At 51.6% G+C, this 21,597-nt stretch overlaps 8 protein-coding genes across 8 annotated transcripts; 5 read left to right on the forward strand and 3 right to left on the reverse strand.

Moving 5' to 3' along the window:
* Positions 1-137: 137 nt before the first annotated feature.
* On the forward strand, positions 138-1,601 carry J4E82_005422 (uncharacterized protein; the record flags this gene model as incomplete). The annotated part of the gene is made up of 1 exon (XM_051731689.1): positions 138-1,601. The coding sequence occupies one exon, from the start codon at positions 138-140 to the stop codon at positions 1,599-1,601; it is 1,464 nt and encodes a 487-aa protein (XP_051588647.1).
* Positions 1,602-3,732: 2,131 nt separating this feature from the next.
* On the reverse strand, positions 3,733-8,949 carry J4E82_005423 (uncharacterized protein; the record flags this gene model as incomplete). The annotated part of the gene is made up of 10 exons (XM_051731690.1): positions 3,733-3,941; positions 3,996-4,482; positions 4,528-4,940; positions 4,988-5,085; positions 5,135-5,975; positions 6,095-6,149; positions 6,490-6,560; positions 7,148-8,083; positions 8,145-8,459; positions 8,511-8,949. 10 exons carry the CDS (start codon positions 8,947-8,949, stop codon positions 3,733-3,735), a joined length of 3,864 nt encoding a protein of 1,287 aa, XP_051588648.1.
* A 939-nt stretch (positions 8,950-9,888) lies between these two features.
* J4E82_005424 (uncharacterized protein) lies at positions 9,889-11,114 on the reverse strand (the record flags this gene model as incomplete). The annotated part of the gene is made up of 3 exons (XM_051731691.1): positions 9,889-10,061; positions 10,113-10,874; positions 11,024-11,114. 3 exons carry the CDS (start codon positions 11,112-11,114, stop codon positions 9,889-9,891), a joined length of 1,026 nt encoding a protein of 341 aa, XP_051588649.1.
* A 585-nt stretch (positions 11,115-11,699) lies between these two features.
* On the forward strand, positions 11,700-12,988 carry J4E82_005425 (uncharacterized protein; the record flags this gene model as incomplete). Its single annotated transcript, XM_051731692.1, has 3 exons — positions 11,700-11,835; positions 11,900-12,406; positions 12,471-12,988. 3 exons carry the CDS (start codon positions 11,700-11,702, stop codon positions 12,986-12,988), a joined length of 1,161 nt encoding a protein of 386 aa, XP_051588650.1.
* A 733-nt stretch (positions 12,989-13,721) lies between these two features.
* On the forward strand, positions 13,722-15,720 carry J4E82_005426 (uncharacterized protein; the record flags this gene model as incomplete). Its single annotated transcript, XM_051731693.1, has 3 exons — positions 13,722-13,782; positions 13,836-15,097; positions 15,472-15,720. 3 exons carry the CDS (start codon positions 13,722-13,724, stop codon positions 15,718-15,720), a joined length of 1,572 nt encoding a protein of 523 aa, XP_051588651.1.
* Positions 15,721-17,307: 1,587 nt separating this feature from the next.
* On the forward strand, positions 17,308-18,504 carry J4E82_005427 (uncharacterized protein; the record flags this gene model as incomplete). Its single annotated transcript, XM_051731694.1, has 2 exons — positions 17,308-17,936; positions 18,135-18,504. 2 exons carry the CDS (start codon positions 17,308-17,310, stop codon positions 18,502-18,504), a joined length of 999 nt encoding a protein of 332 aa, XP_051588652.1.
* Positions 18,505-19,209: 705 nt separating this feature from the next.
* J4E82_005428 (uncharacterized protein) lies at positions 19,210-20,178 on the forward strand (the record flags this gene model as incomplete). The annotated part of the gene is made up of 2 exons (XM_051731695.1): positions 19,210-19,540; positions 19,634-20,178. 2 exons carry the CDS (start codon positions 19,210-19,212, stop codon positions 20,176-20,178), a joined length of 876 nt encoding a protein of 291 aa, XP_051588653.1.
* Positions 20,179-20,509: 331 nt separating this feature from the next.
* J4E82_005429 (uncharacterized protein) lies at positions 20,510-20,930 on the reverse strand (the record flags this gene model as incomplete). Its single annotated transcript, XM_051731696.1, has 2 exons — positions 20,510-20,835; positions 20,891-20,930. 2 exons carry the CDS (start codon positions 20,928-20,930, stop codon positions 20,510-20,512), a joined length of 366 nt encoding a protein of 121 aa, XP_051588654.1.
* Between the last annotated feature and the right edge of the window lie 667 nt (positions 20,931-21,597).

The raw sequence follows: 21,597 nt of genomic DNA on the forward strand, positions 1-21,597 counted from the left end.
GCCAAAATGTTTAGCCAAGCGTAGCCCGCGTCGGCCGCCAACGCATCCCTCTCGATCACGGCAGCTCACCCAACAACTCAGACGGCGTCGCATAGCGGCAATGCATTGACCTGCAGCTACAGAAGGCAGAATCCACAATGTCCGGCATGTCTAATGACCCGCGCGTTCCCTTCCAGGCGCCATGGGTCCCGCCCAGCTCTGCCCCTCGGACCAGCCATGAGCAACATGGCTCAGGTACCGCCGAGTCGAACTCAATCCCACAGCCATTGACGCCTACAGCGACGGCCAGACAGTCGGTACCCTTGGGCGTCTTCTCGACCCTCTTGGGCAACAACACCACGTCTACACTTAGTGCCCAGCCTATACTGTCGAGCGAACCTGTCCTCGCCCACACGCAACCACTAGATGCACCAGAAGGCACCTCTGACCTGACAGCGAGCTCGGGCTCAGTGCCCAGTGCAACCACTACCCTGACCAACACAATCCCACCGACCCAGTCTGCTGCATTGCGCGCTCTGAACGCACCTGCCTTCCACTCGTCGCCCTCTAAGAGCAAGTCGGCAAAGTCCACTTCTAGTCGAACAACTGTCACTAGCCAGCCCGTCGTAGTACGCACATACTCGGCATCGCGGCACGCTTCGCGCCCTGGCTCCGGCTTCAACACGCCACGCTCGTTTGCGATGAACGGTCAGAATCATGCTTCAGCCCTGTCGGCCGGTCTGGCAGGCAGGACCGAGCAACTACCCTCCGCTGACGAATTCTCCTTCTCGGCCATCCTTCGTGCCGTTGATCCTGAGATCAGAGATGCCATCGATGCCATAGCCGAGATCTGCGCCAGAAGCAGAATGAGTCTAGCTGACGAGTACGACTCTCATCTACCACCACAGGGAGAAATAACTGGTGGGGGTTCGGCATGGGCTACCAGCACAGGAGCCTTGGCGGGACGAGGTCGTCTAAATAGAATCAGTCAAGGGTGGACTGCTGCAGACAACACGCTTATGGCTGTGCCTGAAGCAAGCAGCTCCAGCGAAAGGTTGGCGCAAGATGGTAGGGCGGAGAGTAGTAAGAAACGTAGTCAGTCAGCATATGGCAGCCTGAAGAGTGTCATTAGTGGTGGTAGTGGGAAGAGAAAGGCCATAGATGGCGACACTTTCCGGGAGCAAGAGGCTGGCAGCTCGAAACAGCTTCAAACTCAAGACACAGGTCCGGCTTGGGCGGTTCAAGCCTCCACCTCTTCTTCGCATCCAGCCATCACCGTTGCCGCACCTACAGCATCGAAGCACCTTTCCCTAGATACTTCATCGGCGATGCAGGACATCGTCAGGGATACCGATGGATCGTTGAGTGCTCGGCCCCAGACTGCTACACCCCGAAGAACTCCTTCACACCAACGTGGGGCGTCTATGCGTAGTCTCCCAGCGTCACGAGCGCACTCTGGCGCCTTGGGCTCTATCAAATCTTGGCTGCCATGGCCCCGACCATCGCGTCTCGATCACAACAGCCGTTCAGAATTAGCAAAAGCCGAAGATCGACTAAGGGATATGTTGATATCTTCTTCCCAAACCCTCGGGAAAGGTAAAGGAACAGTCCGCGTCATTTGAGAGCTGCATCAGTTTCGCGTTACCAAAGCATTGAATGTTTCCTTCTGGACCTAATTGTTGCATGTCGCGGATACCCAAGAATGAGTTGAAAGTGTAAGAAAAGTGGAGTGGTGGACGTTTGTGCCTTGCCTAGGACCGACGAAGCCAAAGACGATATGACAGATACGATTAACACTTATGATTATGACTAATGATAGTAAAAGAATAGTTCGACAGCAATAGTACGGATAACAATACAAGTCTGCTTGCACTTCCCCATCCGATCTTTGCTGAACTCTGATAAGCCGACCTAGGAGCTCTAGGATATCTAACCTTTTCGAGTAACGAGTGTGTATTAAAACGTGGGGTAGCTCCTTAGCTCCAATCCACGTCCCCATCTTATTTGACATAATCAGGATCGCAAACACGATGACATGTCTACAAACTTACTCAAATTCTCAGTCTTTCCCACGTCAAAATGGACCCAATGACACCCAAAACGAGATCTGTACGAGTCGACAGCTTGATGAACTCATCGCCGATTCCAACGGTCCATAAAACTCTCACCCTACCTGACCTCTGCGATGACGTCTTACTACTTATATGCAATCTCCTCAAACACCACCACCACCAACAAACCCCTTGGAAACATCTTTCACTCACAAACCGCCGTCTCTACCATCTCTTGACCCCTCAACTTTTCAACACTATACGCATCACCGCCCCACTCAAAGCACTTGATCCAAACACTTTAACACCTCATCTACACCATCACGTCCGAACACTGAAAATCGACATGTTCGGCAGTCTGTGGTGGTGGTGTTCGGGCGCCTACGTGTCAAGCAGTGATGCAATCGACCTGTTTACTTTTATGCGAAGCTTGCTGCGGTTAGAGAGATTGGAGGTGAGGATGATGAGCCGGAGTTTGGACATATTTTCGACTGCATTCACCGAATGTTCTTCGTCTTTGAGTCCTGAGTTGTTTGAGCTAAGGGGAGTGAAGACGTTGACTGTGAATAGCAGTGCTGCGTTTCTGGTAACTCATTGTCCCGATCTAGAGACCCTGGTGCTAAAAGGGAAGGGGGATGGGGAGGACTGTGCAATGGAAAAGTACACCGACTTGGAGAGTTTGTTCGAGACCATGCCGCCCCCAAGTTTGCGAAACGACCAAGACTCGCTTTTCAAGTGTGCAGAGGGACTGAGAAGTTTCGATGGAAGCGCTAGCTGGTCTCTTCCCGAACTCACCTTTCTCACCACCACTTTCCCGCATCTCCATCATCTCGTACTACGCAGTGAATCTTACTGTTACCGAGCTGACGTCGCATCTATGATGCGTGTACTGGGACCATGCTTGAAACAACTCAAGAGGCTGCAGATCAGCAAGATCGAGTATCTAGAGATGGGATATCGGGGGCTTTGGAAACGAGCTGTTATGGAATGTAAGACTGAAGAAGCAAGGCGGGCATTGTGGGAACATAACGAGAAAAGGAGAGTAGTGGCTGAGAACGAGGTTGCGCGGTTGGCATTTGCTAGTCTTGGGGCATTAAAAGAGCTGTGGGTGGGTGAGCAAAGGGTTGCGAGGCGATCACAACAAACGAATGAAGGGGTTCAACAAAGCTGGATATGGGACCGCAGGGCGGATACAGTTGGAGATTATGCAGTTGTTGGGACGATGTGGGCGAAGTATCAGAAAGAAAGGGAAGATGTGATAGAAAGGAGCGAGCTGGGGATGTGAAGGAACAGAAGAGTCAAAGGTATCTTGTTACAACGTCACAACACTGCGTTACAAAGTCTAGAGTAAAGAGATGCGAATTTTACAGGAACACGATGAAGTATTGATCTGTCGCAGACAAACTCATGTACATATAGAGAGCTATCCACTCAAGAACAAATGATTCACTACACATAGTGTCTAAATAATAATAACATACATCATATCGAAGGGGGAGTGCGAGCACGAATGATCAGAAAAAATGCTACGCGTAACCCACATACCCAAGAATAGCCATGCAGCCCAGCCCTCATATGAACCATGCACAATCTGACGCCAAATTTAATGCAACAGAACACATAGCTTTCCATCGTACAAGCCATCATCCACCAATCGCTCATGACACCGTATATGCGTACCACACCAGGCTATTTGCCAATTCTACCTTCCGTAACCGTTGCTTGAGCCACTGCCTGATGGCATGGGGGACGCTGAAGCTGGTTTCCAGATCTTTACTCGATGATCATCACCAGCGGAGGCGAATGTCGTGGGATCCTTGGGGTGCCAAGCTACGCTATTGACGCAGCCGGGATGTGCATCAAGAGCTTCAATGAGAAGGCCGTTGGAACGCCATATGTATATCCGCGAATCTACAGACGTGCGTTAGTGATTGGATCATATGACAAGACAGTATGCACACATACCTTCGCTGCCGCTAACTACAAAGTTCTCGTCAGCGCCACCAAATACTGATCGGATGATGAACTGCTTCTGGACATGGGCCTCGAAGCGTTGTATCACATCACCGGTGTCAATCTCCATAAGCTTAATCTGATCGGGGCTCATGCTGACTAGCATATGTCGCGAATCCTGGCTGATGGTGACGCTTGTCAACTTGGTATCATCGAGCTGAAACTCGGCAATCTTTTCGTAACTTGCGAAGTCGAACACGACAATAGAGCTTTCGGTTATGACGACTAATCGCTGTCCGTCGGCGGAAACTGCAAGGTCGTTCACACGGAGCTTTCCGTCATCGCAAAAGTTGTGTTTGAGTTGGCCATCGAGATCCCAGACTCCACAACCCATACTGTCATCCTGTGATCCGATGATGACCCGCGAACCGGAAGGGTCCCAAGCTGCTGTAGTGCACGGGTAGGTAAAGTCACTGATGCATTGTATGCACATGCCAGTCTGTTGATGTTAGTGGAGGTCCGTGGATAGATTTGGTCATCTTACTTTAACGTCCCATATCCGTGCAGAGTTCTCTGGTTGCGAACAGCATGTTATAATCTTTGTGTCATCAGGACTCCAGGCAAGGTATGCGATGCCGGATTCCTGGTGTTCGTCGAGCTGATGTAGCACCTTGTAGGTATTGGTTTCGTAGATGATGATTGTCTTGTCCTTGCTTGATGAGGCGAGTTTCGTGCCGTCATTTGAGTACTGCAGAAACCACACCTCATCCTTGTGGTGCCTCAAGTCAAGCACAGCCTTCGTTGGGAAATCGTCTCTTTCGCAGTTATGGTCCAGGTAGAGAGAAGGTGACGCGGCCGTGTTGTGATAGAGACAGTTTGCAATCCAGCTGTCCTTTACCTCGTCTAACAGAACAGATAACCGGTGTTCGGGAATCATAATACTGGGTGATATTGATCCTTTTGCATGTTAGTAGGAGTATCGAGATTTGTCATGTAGTGCTCACTTGAGAGATCAGAGAGCAGATGCATTCGCGAGTCGCCACGAGCGCCGTCCCATTGAGCCTGGTTCCTGAGGTCCTCGGCAGACTGGCACATCATAAGTCTATGAGGTATTAGCTGTGTGCTGTGTGGCCATGGGGATGAAGACTTACGCTGAAAGCGCATGTAACCTCCCTACATCTTGATGAAGCGGTGTCAGCTCTTGTCGAAGTACCGCAAGCGCTTTGCTTAGGTCTCTCCGCTCAAGTAACTCGAGATACTTTTGCTGCTTCAAACAGAACAGCATGACTTCGCGATTTGCGCCCTCAGCTAGGGTCAAGCCTGCAGAACGCTGCGAATTTGGGCGTGATCTTGATTTGCCCCATGGCTTTCCGTAAGGCGGGTCCAGACCAACTCCTCCCCCAGAATCAAATGTACTTGACCCGAACAGTAGCTCCTCGGCTTCTTCCCAATCGCCGTTCAGCACCGAGGTTCGAAATGCCGCAACCGTCGGCCCTTCGAGCTGGAAGCCGCTCTCCTTGCACAATGCGCCCGCAGCACTGTGATAGCCCAAGTCGGTGAGGCTCTGTATCAGTATCCGCGTCACTTCTTCCCTGTCATGGCCGAAGAAAGTGGCAGGTACCGTTCCCCCGTTTGCTACCGGCCCTCCATTCGTGTACGAGCCATTGCTCTCGTTTCTGCTATGCGTACTTCCATTCGTACCCTTGGCCAGGGGAGACCTGGGCCCCGATGCCTGCGATGATCCGTTTGCAAAGTTGCGCGATGGTGATTGTGATGATTTGGAGTGGTCGTTATCCAGGCGCATCTTCCCGTCTTGTCTGCGCCTGCGCTTCGAGATGTGACGGGATAAGCTGCCTCTGGGTCCGCTTGTCAGAGGCTCTTCTTCGGCTTCGTCGCTACCAGAGAAGCTGTGCCTGCGCTTCCCGGCTGTAGTGTGTTCGGACGGGATAGTGGTGGCGTTGGCTTGGTACGAGGATCGAGTGGAGGGCGCGGCTTGGTTGGGAGGGGCAGAGATTATGGGGGAAGATGAAGCGGGGGAGTTCGGGGTGGATGGGCGGTCGGAGGCGATTGGGGAGGGAGAGTTTGGGGTGGTTTCGTCTGCCAGGACGAACGCTGGGTCTGGTTACCCGCAGATGACGCGGGTATGGGTTGGTGGCAGCGCTGTGCCTAACAGGGCGTTGTGTTTGGGATTAGGTAGTTGGCATAGGCAGTTCAGAGCGAAGAGACGGTGGTGTAGTGTGCGTGGAGTCGTTGTAGGCCCCGGAGAGCTAGTGAGGTTGCCGACGTGAGCTCGGAGGTTTGGAGCAGCTGGCGATGTCGCGAGCCGAGAGATGACGATGCCGCCGTCGGGGCCGTGGACCCTGGGTGACTACACAACTGCTGGAGCTGCGCTGACAAAGAAAGTGCTGATGTACGGCTGTGTGGAAGCTGCAGGAGCCTCTGGCCGTCGCCTTGGTGGTTGTCAGGTAGTTTATCGAGGTTCCGTAGCTGGGGACCTAGGCGCAACCGGATGCGTCAAGCTCATGTGCCAAGTGGCAGCCGCGATGTGTAATAGGTCACCCAACACGGTGTAAATCACTCGATCCCGCAGGTATTCAAGGCAGACACGTTCACAGTTGAGTCTATTCACCAGAGCATGGTTACAAGCTCTTGTATGGCATTCAAATGCAGGCACGCGCACCAAGATGACCGGGTGGAGCCGTTCTTGTCACAAGGGACCTAATCGCGCGATAAGAAAGCGAGCTAACACACACCAGACATGGCACTGCCCACGGATGCGCCAGAGTGCTCGCTATCCCTTTGATCGCGTCTACTATCGCGGCAAAAGCGCCATTTCTACGCCCCAACATGTCTGTTGACGAAGACAGCCAAGGACAACACGTCATGTGAAACAGGGTATGTACGCGCTGTCATGCTGGTCGACATCCAGCATGGCCTGCACTCTGCCGCTTAATCAACCACAACCTTTGAATTCATCCAACATCCCTCGCCAGTTTCTAGGATAGCATATCTGTTCTTGTCCTTGTTATACTTGATGGTTCGTTACACTCCTGTATTCGCTCTTGATCTTGTCTACATCCTCATTGTCGCGTTCCCACCCGCCTCGTGCTCCTTGAACCAGTTCAGGAACTGGAACAGACTGGCTTTGGGCGTCCTTTCCAGACTCGTGTAGTTCACGTACTGCACTCCGAACCTAACCGACGTACCAAGCGCCCACTCAAAATTATCCAAAATCGACCACCCCCATGCTCCTGTCACGTTGACACCGTCCTCATGTATCGACAGCAGGATGTTGTCTAGATATTGCTGGAAGTAGTCTGCCCTCTTCAGATCCCAGAGCGCCGAGTTCAGGTTTGACCATTGCCCCTCAAAAGGCTCCGCGAAACCAAATTCGCTGACAACAATATCCGGAATCGAAGGGAAGAGAACCTGAGTGATATGCTTTAGATACCGACGGACGCCTGCAGGTGCCGAGTAGAACCAAGACATGGCTGGGTCAGCGGCAGGACCGATGGGGAAGCCGTTCGGGGCCACACTTGCTGAGCCAGCACAATCAGGGAAGGCCGGGTGTGAGCGGTTGCTTGTGCACGACTCCAGCCCGCCGTCGACCTCAAAAGCCAGGAAACTCGAGTAAGGGTCAATGGCGTAGAAGTCGCACGATCCTTTGATCATGTCCTTCTCCTCTTGTGTGAACTCTGGTAATAGGTCGCCAAGTGTGTCTTTAAGTGACTGTGGATAGTCACCATCTGTCCATGGTCCGCCAAACCAGCCAATGCTAAAGTCAAAGTTTCGTTGGCGTGCGACCTCGTCTTCTGGCTTCGTGCTGTTGGCTTCATAATAGTTTCCACTGTTCTTAAAGGTGATGCGGCCCCGACCTTTGAACTCTTCGTGATACCACTTGGATACCTTCGCGTGCGCGAGCAGAGTGTGATGACCACACAGGAAGCGGGCTTCATTGCCACCAGTGACGCCATTCGGTGCAGGGTAATATTCGCCTGCTGGGTAACCTGCATATTGCCAGTTACAGTACTGAGGCTCGTTGATCGTGAACCACTCATCGACGTAGGCGTCGTATCGTGTGATGACAAACTTGGCATAGTCTACATATCGAGGTATCAAGTCAGTGTATGCCTCACCTGCACATCGTAAAACAACACTTACTGAAGAAGTCATCGACAACCCGACGGTCGGTCCAAGCACCGTATTCATTGAATATGGCGAGTGGGGTATCCCAATGGAACAATGTAACAGCGGGGTGAATGCCATTTTCATGCATAGTAGCAATCACGTCATCGTAGTGCGCAATGGCTTCTTCGTTGACTGGACCGTGGCCGAACGGGAAGAATCGCGGCCAAGAGAAACTCGGACTGAAAGCTTTAACTCCTAGACTTGCTAATCTAGCAAAGTCTTGTTTGTATAGATAGTAGTGCTGATCAACGACATCGCCAGTCGTATTGTCGGCCACAAAATTTGGGACTGAAAAAATCAATATACGTCTCAAAATCACTTCTGACACCCAAGACTTACCTCTGTGTGCCAACAGATCCCAGATACTGGGTCCTTTGCCCTCATCCTTAGCCGCACCTTCAATCTGATATGCGGAGGAGCTGAACCCCCATTGAAAGTTCTCGGGAAGTTTCAAGCCCTGTGCTTCTGGGTATCCACTACCCACCAAAGCATGATAGTATTGGGGATCTGGCTGTGGGTATGCCGTTGGCTCTGGAGTTGGTGTGACGGTGGTGGTGATGGGGCCTGTCACAATTGGCCCTACCATATCCCAGAGACTTGCGAGGGCATTGGGCGAGAAATCGGTGCGGTTATAGGCAGTAGGTTGTGCAGAGGCGTTGAAACTTGCGGTTGTGTAGCCCGCAGGCAAAGCATAGGAAATAGTTGCTGTTCCATTGCTCTGAGCACCAACCGGTGTAGAGAGCATCAAAAGGCCAAACAAAGGCAGTAGTTGGTCCATTTTAAGGATTCGGACTGAAACGGCAAAATAGATGCTTCAATAGACAGTACGGACCAGAGGGTACTTAAGGTAAGTACCTCAACGAGGCCTATCCGTATCATACCGGATAGTTTCATAGACCTCCGCGCTGACATGGACCTCTCAGGCACCATTCTCTTGGGTAGATGGACATTACCCGGAAATTTGAGCTCGGCGTGCATGGAACCCCTCAAGCAAATGCTCGAAAAGATCCTCGTACGTCCGATGTAGTGGACTGCGGGAGCCAGCAAAGTCAATCGTTGGTCAATGGCGACGAGCTAAGGCACACTCCAAGCTTCATCGCGGTACAGACCGTTCGTAGGTAAGGATTCACTCGCAGCTTGCGGACGTCATCAATGGATAGGTCGACGGAAGAACCGGCGTGGATTCCGTGCCGAAAAAGGCATAGAGTGAAGATGGGGAGAGATGATTGGTGGAGGCAAAGCTTCTCGAAGCCATGGGCGGAGCTATTGCGGGGAATGGAGCGACCACCTTAACTGATTGCTGAGTCTCCAAGAAATATTGTGCGGAACTGCGTACCTAGACGGCAAGGTGAACGGTCACAAGGAAGGCGAAAGGCATCAGCGGACCGTTGACCGGAGCTTGGCCAGAGCATTGGTGAAGCAAACGACAAAGGAAGATGCGGATATAACAAGCGCAGATTAACGAGTGGTGAAGTCGATTATTAGCGACACAGATATCGAAGATGTAAAAGATTGGTATTGTAGTTCGTTGTATTTCGCCGCGACTGTCGCATCCTTCGCGTACAACATTCGGTATCGACCAAGTATTCTCGTTGAGACCATAGCTACATGAGAGATACGCAGGCGAGATATCGTAAGGTTTGCTGGGTATAAAATCTGCGCCTTACACAGGAAGGATGGGAAATAATGTATGAGGGTATTATCGTGGTAATCATGCTTAAGCCTTGCGCTGCTTCTTCGATGGCGGTTCCTGACCTGACTTGCGACCCTTGCCTACCAACGCGCGGATATCGACTGGTTCTTGGTCATCGCCTTCGTCATCGTCACTGGCATCCATAACATCGAGATCCGACAAATCTTCATCGTCTTCATCCTCGTCGAAGGTGCCCTCTGTGATTTGTCAGTGATATACAAGGTGCGGTCGGGTGCACGTCAACCTACTGTAGTACTTGATAGCATTTTGCCACATATCTTCGGCGATGATAGTAGCAACCTCGTCACCGCCTGGGAAGACCTCGATCTCCTGAAAGTCCCGCATATTTTCCTCCTCATCATCATCCTCGTCATCGACCTTTTCACCGCGCCTGATCTTCTCAAATCTTTCCTTCTCCTCCTTGGCAGCTTGTGCAGACTCTTCGGCACTCACCCATCGGTAGCCTGATACGAAAGCGAAGAGGCCAAAGAAGCTAACTGAGGCATCTGTAGCTGTTTCAATCTTCCTTGCTAGATCCTGGTATTCGTCGGTCAGGACCTCCTTTTCAAAAGCGGCGCCCTTGGCAGTGTCTGTTGTTATCTTCTTTCTTGTCTCGCCAAGCTTGTATGCTGCGTCTGTTAGACCGGCGGTAAGGTCCTTGCCCTTCTTCCAGTTGATCTTGACAGGCTCGGAAACAAGACCCTGCCAGTCCTTTGTCTTCCTGAACCAAAACTTCTTCTCTAGTACTTTGTCTTCGAAGTATTCGTTGTCGGCGAAGCCGAACTTGAACGAGAAGCTGCGTGGGGAGCCATTGGGGTCGTTAAGCTCGAATCGCGACACCTCGAAGGTCTCGAGGCACTCGGCGAAAACCTTGGAATCGGTGGGTTGAATGAAGTTGTCAATCTCGGGAGGCGCTTGCTCGAAGACGAGCGACCAGAAATGCGGGATCTTCTTAATGAATTCGGCGCGCTTCTGGTAAAGAGGGCTTTGGAGAGCTTCAGCTTGGCGGACTACAGTCGTGTTAGCCACGCCTTGTCTCTTGCTTGAGTGACCACGCAGGCGCACGCCATTGCAGAAACGCGCTGCAAGGGCGCATACTTCGTCACATTGAAATTACGTGCGCGATTGGTGTTGTAGTAGTAGTGGGACTGCGACTTACTGATTTCTTCCTCAACATCCTCAAACTCATGTTCAAGAGCTGCGAGCTCCTCGAAACGAGCAGAGATCTCTTCCGTCATTTTTGTGTCCATGTTATGTGAGCAGTGGCCGCCAGGTGAGCAGCAATCAGACATATCAGATCTGGGATTTGTGTTGAGTGAAGGAGAGTCCAGCTGTGAGCATTTCTCTCAAAATTTCTGGAATGCTGCAGGGATGCTCGCGCGTCACTGACCCCACTTAAAAATGCGGAAGAGTCCCGCCCCACGTGCACGTTCCTTCTATCTTCTCCACCTATCTGGTATCTGGCAGTCGATGATCTAAACCCGGAACACATCAAGTCCATGCTGGTAAAGACGGGAGATATTAATTCAAAGCCATGACAATATCCTCTCCGTAGCAGAAAGGCGTATATGATCGAGCCCCGAAAGGCTTCCGACTTGACTCTGGGAGTCATACCTACCTAGGTGATGACTGACTTTCACTTCGTTCCAGCTCTGCCTGTGCACCTTCGAACTCCCACGATAGGCAACACCCCACTACTCTCATACATTCAGTCGCATCGTTATCAGCGCGTCATTTCATTACTTTGCATAATAGTAACTAGGGCTACAAGACAAGAAATACGATTTTTGCTTCTTTCTGGTGTTCACCATCGGTCTCCATAGTACTTACTAGCTATGGGAGGTCTCGCATTCGCCAACGTCCCAACTGAGTCCGGAAGACCTGTTCAGACTCCCCGTCTACCAACAGCATTGTACCAGACCCTCTCTGGGCATTATCAACGCCTTCTAGAGACGCTATTCGAACGCGTTGGTAAGTTATGCCTCTACGAAATGCACGCGGTACATACACTGACTTGGTGTCTCCACCTCTGCAGTTGTTCCACGCGATGCCCCAGCCAAAGCAGACCATGGGGATATTGACTTCCTGGTAGAGGGCATTCGACCACCGAACACAAAGGACAGGATATGGTCTGTAATACAGGGCACCCTCCAAGCTGATCATCATCTTCCGCGTGGTGGATCGTCTTCCTACGCGGTACCACATCCCGAGTTACCAGATGCACATGTACAAGTTGACGTCGAACTCTCTGTTGGAAATGAAACCCCAGAAAGCGCCGAGCTCTTCGAATGGACACGCTTCATGAAAGGCGACTCTGATCTCTTGCAGATTGTTGGTGTCTCTCATCGTCCGCTGGGCCTTACCTGCAACGATCGGGGCTTGCACGTACGGATAGCAGAGATTGAGCCATACAACAAGAAGAAAGCCTTGCTGTTCCTGACACGAGATCCAGACAAGATGATCAAGTTCTATGGCATGGATGTCGCAAAATACTGGGACGGCTTCACGGATGAGAAGGATCTCTTCGATTGGGCCACCAGCGGTAGGGTTCTCCCGCGTACAAATTGCATGTGAGACATTTAATGACTTCGTACATCCAACTACAGGTAGGTTCTTTTCACATAGGGTCTTCGAAGATCGTATCGAGAAGCACAACGACCGCGCCCGCCAAGCCAAGCGACCCATGTATCAGCGCTTCGTTGAGGATTATATGCCTTTACATTCAGATAGAGGGGCTGCGAACGAGTGGACCAGGCAGCAAGTACTGCAAGAGGCTCTCATGTTGTTCGAAAAGAGGGAAGAGTACGAAGCCATGCTGTTAGAGCATGACCTCAAGACTACAGAAGAAGAGCTCTGGAAGGATATCAAAGTGGCGGTGCCCATACAAAGCAACTCTCTGGCTGTCGTTTTGAAAGGCCTGAAGCGATGGGTCGTATTCGAAGATGACCAGCCGCGCATATCACCCAAGCCCAACCTCGATGAGCCTCTAATTTGGTCAAAGTTTGTTACAGCTGACAACAAAAACGCTGTTCTGGAGTGGGTGAGACAGAATTGGGAACAAGTCAAGTGTGCAGAGAAGGCGCGCGCAAATGCCGCGAAGGAATCGGCCAAGAGGACATCGTGAAAACCAAGTCAGAGAGTAGAGATATGGGAGGGCTTTGGAGGTTTGGGGGCGTGCATATATTGTGCCTCGATCTGGCCTAGGTGCAGAGGTGAAAAGAACAACCTCTGATAGTAGGCTGCAGGTACTATTTCCAGTCGCGCTCACACGTGTCGCTGCACGCATCCGAAATTTCCTATTTTCGTGACGTAACTGCATGTTAAGCCGACACTTCCCATGCAGTGCGGGCCTTTCCAACGCGAGCATGATCTGACCTTGCTTCACGATGCAAATTTTCAGTTTTGTAGGGGTAATAGAATCGAGTTTTGAAGGGGTAATACAGTCGGTTTTGAAGGGGTAACAGAATGCCTAATTGTGGGTCGTCATGGTCGAGCCTGCTAGTTCGGCCCGATGAGGAAGGGAAGACGGATCACAACGATGGTCAAGATTTCTCCGATAGTCAGTGTCCATCGCTGTCACTGAGCTGCGCTACGCTACGCTACGCCACTCGCTATCTTGCCAAGACTACGTTCCAACATTGCTCTTATCTTTTTTGCTTTGTGTGGTACCGAATAGTGACGAAACTTCGAAGGCACTTGTACTGTCGAGCGAATCTCGATCGACAGAACCCAGCTACCACGACGTTACTTTTTCGCAGCGAGTAGCTTGTATCGCATCTACAGACAGCCTTGTATCCGGCCCTCGCTAGATCAAGATAGGCCCTACAACATCCTAGGCCCCATAGTGTTTGAACAAGATGGACGACCAATATCCAGAACTGCAACTGCCGGAATCACGAGTGCTGATCGTTATAACGGGTACACATCTATGGAGAAAACCTCGTGTAATCATCAAGTGCTGACCTCAGTAGGCGGCACAATATGCATGCGAAAATCTCCAGACGGACTGGTACCTGCACGGGGCTTCCTCAAAGCTGGACTTGCACCGAGGCCGGTTTTCAATGATGGATCTTACCCGGAACCTCTGGAGATTGTTACAGACGACAAAGGCACACGCAAAGCCGTGCAAAGTCTCAGGACTCCGGTTAGCACATATGAACGCCGCGTGCGATACTGCGTACTTGAGTTTGAAAAGTTGCTCGATAGTAGCTCCATCGACTCCAATGGCTGGGATCAGATCGCGCGAACGGTCCAACGGAACTACCAACTCTTCGATGGCTTTGTTATATTGCATGGCACAGACTCGCTAGCCTATACATCATCGGCTTTGAGTTTCATGTTCCATAACCTGGGGAAGCCTGTCATTTTGACAGGATCACAAGCGCCAATGATGAACTTGCAAACCGATGCGCAAGATAACCTCTTGAATTCTCTGATCATCGCCGGGCACTTTATGATACCTGAAGTATGTCTTTTCTTCAACTTCAAACTATTCCGAGGAAATCGCGCCACCAAAGTATCCGCAGAAGATTTTGATGCGTTTGGTAGCCCAAACTTACCACCACTGGCAACTGTATCCTCTACAAAGACCAATGTCCTGTGGCATCGCGTTCATAGATCCGTCGATCTCAGACCCTTTACCATCCAGACGAGTCTGGATACAGCACATGTAGCCTGTCTACGCGTGTTCCCAGGCATTACACCAGCGATGGTGGATGCAGTCCTGCGTTTGGAAGGCCTTAAAGGGCTAGTGCTCGAGACCTTTGGAGCCGGAAATACCCCAGGCGGACCAGATAGCGCAATGACTAGATGCTTAGCAGACGCAGTGAAAAGGGGGATTGTGATTGTAAATGTCACACAGTGTTTAAGTGGCAGTGTCAGCGCCCTATACGCACCAGGGGCATTCCTTGGTCGTGCTGGAGTCGTCTTTGGCCAAGATCTAACCTCAGAAGCAGCGCTCACCAAATTAGCCTACCTTCTTGCACTACCGGATGCTACACCCGAGGAAGTTGCGAAGCGCATGTCTGTTTCGCTACGTGGCGAGCTTACTGAGACGACACGAACCCATTTTGAGCACCCATCAAGGAGCGGTGTTCTTACCCCTGAGCTCTCAAGTCTTACAGCGCTCGGCTATGCTGTTCAAAAAGGCGATCTGCAAGCGACGAAAGACATTATTCGAGGAGAGCCTCGATGGCTACTCAACGATGCCGATTATCAGATGAACAGTCCTGTAGTAAGTGCCTCTCCGTCCAGTCAGCACTCATATACCTATCTTTGTTCTTCTTTCTACTTTCCAGGAACCGCACATGTTGCGATGCCTCCGTTGTTCCTGTATCATGTAAGAGCCGGTATCGGAATCGGGCGCACAATATCTAGAGCATGGCTAGCAGCATTCCGAGACAGGCAACGCATACATCATTATCAAGATAAAGATGCGAGAGGCCGTCGGCATCAGAGGAACAGAGCCAAACAGCTCTCAGCCGTGTACCAGTGGTGCGGCAAGACGCAGTCGCTTATCTTTCAGCCCATCACTGCACTGCATCCGGTTCTGGAGTGACTTTATTCCGTCCGCGCGAGATTGCGTTCCTTGCTGACGTGCCCATGTAGCATCTTGCGGCAACAAGCCCGAATGTTGAGATTCTGCGAGACTTTCTAGCTCAAGGCGCCTCCGTGCATCTTCGAAACCGATCAGGAAATACCCCGCTCTTCTTGGCCGCAGCCGCTGGCTTACCAGATCACGTACAGACATTAATCGACGCAGGAGCCCATCTTCACAGCGATGAAGTCAGTGCCGCAAAGCTGCATGCATCAGAGGGCGACGGCAACGCTGAAGTTTGGGCACGTGTGATTGGATAAGCGCGCAGCACGTTGAGTACTGCTGGGAGCACGGGTAATGGTGGCTGCTCGTTGGCTGCAGCCTAGCGACCGGAGTGTCTATCAGATGGGTGCGTGGCGCCTCGAAATGTCGCCATATATGGCACGTCAGTCCCCAGAGTCTGGTGACGCACCGGGATCAGCCCGACGTACGCTGCTTGCTGCGGCGTTGAGAGGCGTGAATCATTGGAGTTACGCGACAATATCCCGGCTGCTATCAATGAGCACAACCCACTCGGAACGTTGCCGCCAACATGAGCAGATGATGTTTGACACCTGTTATACTGTAACGCCGGTCTGGCCAGGGTCGACGTGGACATGAAGATATACACAAATGATGCTGCTGGAGAGGCCAACTATTGGTGTGGGGAAGTTGTCCAAGTGCGTGTCCCCATATAGATTGAGGATGTACATAGACCAGGGCCTCCCGCTAGGGGGATGGAGACCTCGGGAGCTTGTTTCAGTTAGTAAAAGAAATCTCTGTGCCAAGAACTGACACCGTGATGGCCCTTACATTCGGAGTAACTCGATGATAGCACGTTCTCTACAGGTGACGGTGGGTGGCTCCGAGCAGAGCATCGTGGATAGGACAACTGTTTCTGGCGGCTCCATACACCCGTTACTCGCGGTTCCTGAGCTTAGTGTATCCCCCGCATTGACTCGCAGACACTGCCCCTCTTCGATTTCTTTGCGTTACGAGCAGATTCTACTGTGGAGACCTCGTCTATGAGTTAGCCTACCAAGCTCGTTGCAGTCTGAAGATAGTGCACGTTGCTCGCTTGTGTATGCATAGTACTGCGTGTCGAAAAAACGAAACGCGACTTTGAACGATAGCTCCACAATTGCCCAGTATGGCAACTCTAGGAGCCTCGAGTGATGAAGTGGACCATTACGGGCATATTGCGCTGACCGACTGTGGTAAGTACTAGGCGTGGTCAGGTGTTCGCGATGTCAAGCGGAGCCTATTCGCCCTTGTGGGTGGACTATTAGGTAAGGCTTTTCCCAGCAACGCAAATGACGAGCCCAAACTTGGCTGTAATGTCATACAAAAAACGGCTCGGTTTTGGGCTTCTCCTGTTTCTCCGGCCGGCGTCCTCGACCGTAGCTCTGCTCTTTAAGCATTGCGTGTGTCTACGTCAAAGGTAAATGAATCGGACCGCAACCTCAACCTCAGAACACGACAACTAGCTTCGCGCGCAACCCTGTCTAAGTCGCCTCACGTGCCTCCCATCGATCGCACTACCAAAGGCTTGACCACCTTTGTGTGTTGCAAGCACGTTATCGTCTGCCCGCCGAACCGGCATCGCTGACGCCGCCGAACCGAAACCAACCCAAGGTTACGACTACCCTTACACCAAATCCTTATCTCGCCCTCGTCCGCCATTGAGCTGCCGCCTACTTCCCGGAGCCCCAGGTGACAACTCCCCGGTATCCTCGCGCCTTGGCTCTGTTTGCGTTTTATATACCCACGACTATCCTTCCGAAAGTCGCAACCACTACAGGACCCCGAGAAAATTCTCTAGACTACTCTTTTTGTCTTGCCCAACATTCAAATTCAACGACACACGAATGCAAAGGACCGTTGTTACCATTAACAGCAATGGCCGCCAATCGGCGAGCTTCATTCGCGTGGCCGCCGCACTAGGATGGCAAGTTCGAGCGCAAATGCGAGACCTGAACGGAATAGTTGCACGGGAGCTGTCTGAATTGGAAAATGTCACTGTATACATTGGCGCGCTGGAGGACAAGAAATTTCTCGACGATCTATTCAAGAGCGCGCAATGTGCGTTCATAAATACCACACACTGGGGAGACGAGGTTGCTATTGGTCGATCGCTTGCCGATGCCGCAAAGAAAGCCGGAATTCAACACTACATCTATTCGAGCATGCCAGACCACTCTGTGTTCGGCAACAACTGGAGAGCGCTTCCGCTATGGGCACCCAAATTCACAGTCGAACAATACATCCGCCAAATTGGTCTGCCTGCGACTTTCGTTTACTGCGGTATTTACCACAATAATTTTACCGGCCTCGATTTCCCGCTCTTCCGCATGGAGCATCAGTACGATGGAAGTTTCGTTTGGCAAGCTCCTTTTCACCCTGATCAGCCATTACCCTGGCTCGACTCGGAACACGATATAGGGCCAGCCGTATACCAACTATTTAAGGAAGGTCCACGAAAGTGGAATGGCAAGCGGTAAGCGTACTCTGCGTCTGCATGTCCTGGTCCACATCATGCGGACAGTCTCCACAGTGGTTCGATCTGGTGGCGTCGCATCACCGGTCGTCAACCGTCAAATTTTCTGTCATTTTCTCATTTGCTGCTATGACGTGGCTGCGTTGTAGAGAAGCTGAAGTGCACGAGTAATTTTTGATCATGTACTGACTAGTTTAGGATCCCCCTTGCGTTTGCATCCATGACCCCGAGAGAAGTCTGCAAAGCTTTTAGCACTGGTCTCCGGAGACCAGTCCGCTACAAGCGGGGCCCCATAATGATCAACGTGCCCACACCCACAGGTTATCGGGAGCACCTTTCCGCGCTGGAATACACGCTGGGAGAGAAGGGCGCGCCATACTTTGGACCTGATCTTGAGCCAGACGTTCCCAAGGTCTCTCTTGAGCTGTGGGAAGGAAACCGCTCCATGGAGGAGTACGCCCAGGAGGTGTTCCCGGTGGAAGAGGCTGCCAACGGTCTTACATGGATGGAAGAGGTAGAGACGCCTAGGAGAGAGATCGAGATCGACTTTGAACAGATCAATTGCTGACGGCTGGCTTCATCTTCCAGGGCGAGATCTTTCAGCATTCCAACGTTGTCCTAGGTTTAAGCGAGCAACTCAACCAGGCGCGACTTTAATTCCTTCGGTTCGACATGTCACCTTAGTTCCATCGGCGTCGGACGGTAGCATCTCAACGGCGTCTGGCCTTACCTTTCCTTTGGAGTATCGGGGTAGAAAAGCGGTGAATTGCATGGCTATGGGGTGCCTGAGACGGAAGTCCCGGGTTCTCTCCGCGGGCCTGTCTGGTTATCTTTGTCCACTCGTGGTTTTGTTGCCTAACCTCGCGCAAGCATGGTGTTTGGGCTGCCTTTTTTTGTTTAGCATGGGCGGATGCGCTGCAGTATACCAGGACTGGCGGTGATCTGCATTTCCAAAAGTTATTTTCTTTTTAATCCACTCCACTAGGGAGACGTGCACATGACTGTTTGATAGAAGCGATACGGAAGTGCAAGCGACGTTCACACCGGTTGTGGTCAGTGCACTGCACAACGGTGGTCTGGCATACATTTTAGTTTGAAAAGATACATGGACACATACGATGACGAGATAAAAATGCAAGATATCAGTGAAACATGTGGTTGTGATGGGAAAGCGAATCAATGCAAGCTGTGCGGAATGGATGAATGCTGACATAAGCGACATCGAATTTCCTGAAGCTGAACTTCATGTCGACTACTCCACCTCCGCCCGCCAATGTCAGCCGCCATACCCTGCACGCGGGCTGCAGCCCAGCGTGTCGCCTTCAGAGCCATACGATGTAAACGATTCGCGAGTACTGATGCAGTTGCTGTCGATGCAACGCCCACGACACCCATATTGCCCGCCAAGCGTGAACAGCGATTATCAACACGGAAGCCAGACCTGAGTCAACAGTTGCACAGGGCCTTGTACCCAACGTTATATGGAGAAGATGGCCAATTCAAGGATGGAGAGTTGGTGACCATCAAGCGTCGGAAACAGAAAAAGCCTATCGATTCCAAGTGGCAGCCGGTAATGAAGGAGAAGAGCGTGGACCGGAGATTGAGTACGACCGCCCTTTTCGTCGCCAGTCACGTCAATGCATGCATTACAAGATTGGATTGTATATATCAACAAAAGTGCTAATTCCACCCTATAGGCCATCAATTCGGCGTCCCCGTCCTCAGACCGACAGCCTCCAACATCAAAAAGACTTGTCCAGATCCCATCTCCGCGGTAAACGCCTCGCAAATAAGCTTGCTCGATCCCACAGGCGCACGAACCCGCCTCTTCGCAAAGGACAACCCAGAATGCGCGCGAGTCGGCGACATTCTACTTGTACGCCAACGCACCGGCGATCCCTTTGCTGGTGTATGCATCAACATCCGACGCCGTGGTACCGACACCGCTATCCTCCTACGTGGCCAACTCACTCGCGTGGGTGTAGAGATGTGGTACAAGGTCTATAGCCCATTGGTAGAGGGTATCGAGGTTGTGCAGCGTGCTGCTAAGAGGGCGAGACGCGCCAGGTTGACGTACATGAGGACTGTCAAGCACGACAGGGGGAGTGTGGAGAATGTCGTCAGGATGTATCTCAGGCAGAAGGCTGCGCTGGGTACGGCAGAAGGACAGAAAAAGAAGGGTGCTGGCGCTGCAGCCGCCATGATGGGTGGCAAGAAGAAGGGCAGAGGCAAGAAGAGGTAGAGTCACGAGCGTGTATCACAACAAAGCAGCTCGGGTACCAGGGTACCATGGCGAGCATACTGTACATATATGTACAATACCACGAGCAATAACTGACGACCCGTTGCTTGGTGTATGATGTGCGGAGAAACAAGTGAGTTACATTATGAAGAACTCGGATATCTCAAAACGAGTGGTATCGCAAGAATCAAAGCTAAGCTCAAGCTCAACGCCTATTATCCTGTCTACATGCATGCGCATGCCCAACACATTCTACCGACAACCCTGACCCCAGGCCCCATTACCTCATGTTCCAACCTTCACTTCAACCCTCAACTCTTCTGTTCATAGCCTAATGCACCGTTCCGTATCCCTGCTGCTGCTCCTGAACATAGCCTTGTTGTGCCGGTACACCCCCATATCCTGCCTCGACTCCGGCAGGTGCGGGCGCAACAGGCACCGTCTTATGACCACCATTTTGCACTTTTTGGCTGTAGATACCCGGCGCAGGACGCGCTTCGTAGATGCTGGCGCGTATCTCGTCGCGTCGCTTAATGTATACGTATTCGACGTAGAAGGCGTGGATGTGGCCGGGAAAGTAGCCGAGAATTGTGAGGAGCAGGTTGATGAAGAAGTCGGCGCCGCATCCCGCTACGAGGAAGACTCCGACAGGTGGAACTGTAGATTCGTTAACAAAGGTTTCGCGCATGAAATGGACAGGGGAAGGGCTTACTGAAGATAGTGATCAGGATCAAGAGGAGTGTTTTAATCATCTTCGTAATTTCTTTCTTTCTCGCGCCTTGATGTACTCGGTGATGTGTTCGCGATATTCCAAAGTTGACGGCTGTTTGCGCTTTGAGTCGTACAACGGAGTGTGTGTGTGAAAGAATAAAAGCAACCGTATCCTTTGAATGACTATCATTCCCTGGGGCACTCACGCGCTTATAAACAATCGTATGGCAACCACGCCCATGCGTAAACCTTACTGAGCGCATGCTCAAACGTCATGATCCTAGTCGTAATGTGGCTGATTGGCCAGCCACAGTGTGGCGCACAGACGTGGCGGTGGAGGCCACGTAAGTTTGACGGTGTTTCATACGAAAACGCCAGGATACGACTGGCCCCACGGGTGTTTAGAATTGCCTTGAGGTCTTCTTGAGGGGGCTTGACGGGGCCCGATGTGTATGGCAACGGTCATTGGTTGGTGCTTTGGGTCAAGATACGACTGGCGACTGGGTGGGTTAAGAAGCTTGCACCTCTTTCACATCCACTCGCCCCTCAGCTTCGAATCCTTATTTTTGTCTAAGAAGAGGAATTCTATCTCACGTGTGTAGCTTATCATCCTCTCATGGCGGCCATACCTTTCTTGCCGCAGTCAGGATGACCTAGACACGTCTTCTGCACTGCCCTTACTTCTCTCTTCCAGCACATGTTCATAGC

Source organism: Alternaria postmessia (assembly GCF_024291825.1).
Source record: "Alternaria postmessia strain BMP 2775 chromosome Unknown scaffold_28, whole genome shotgun sequence".
NCBI lineage: Eukaryota > Fungi > Ascomycota > Dothideomycetes > Pleosporales > Pleosporaceae > Alternaria > Alternaria postmessia.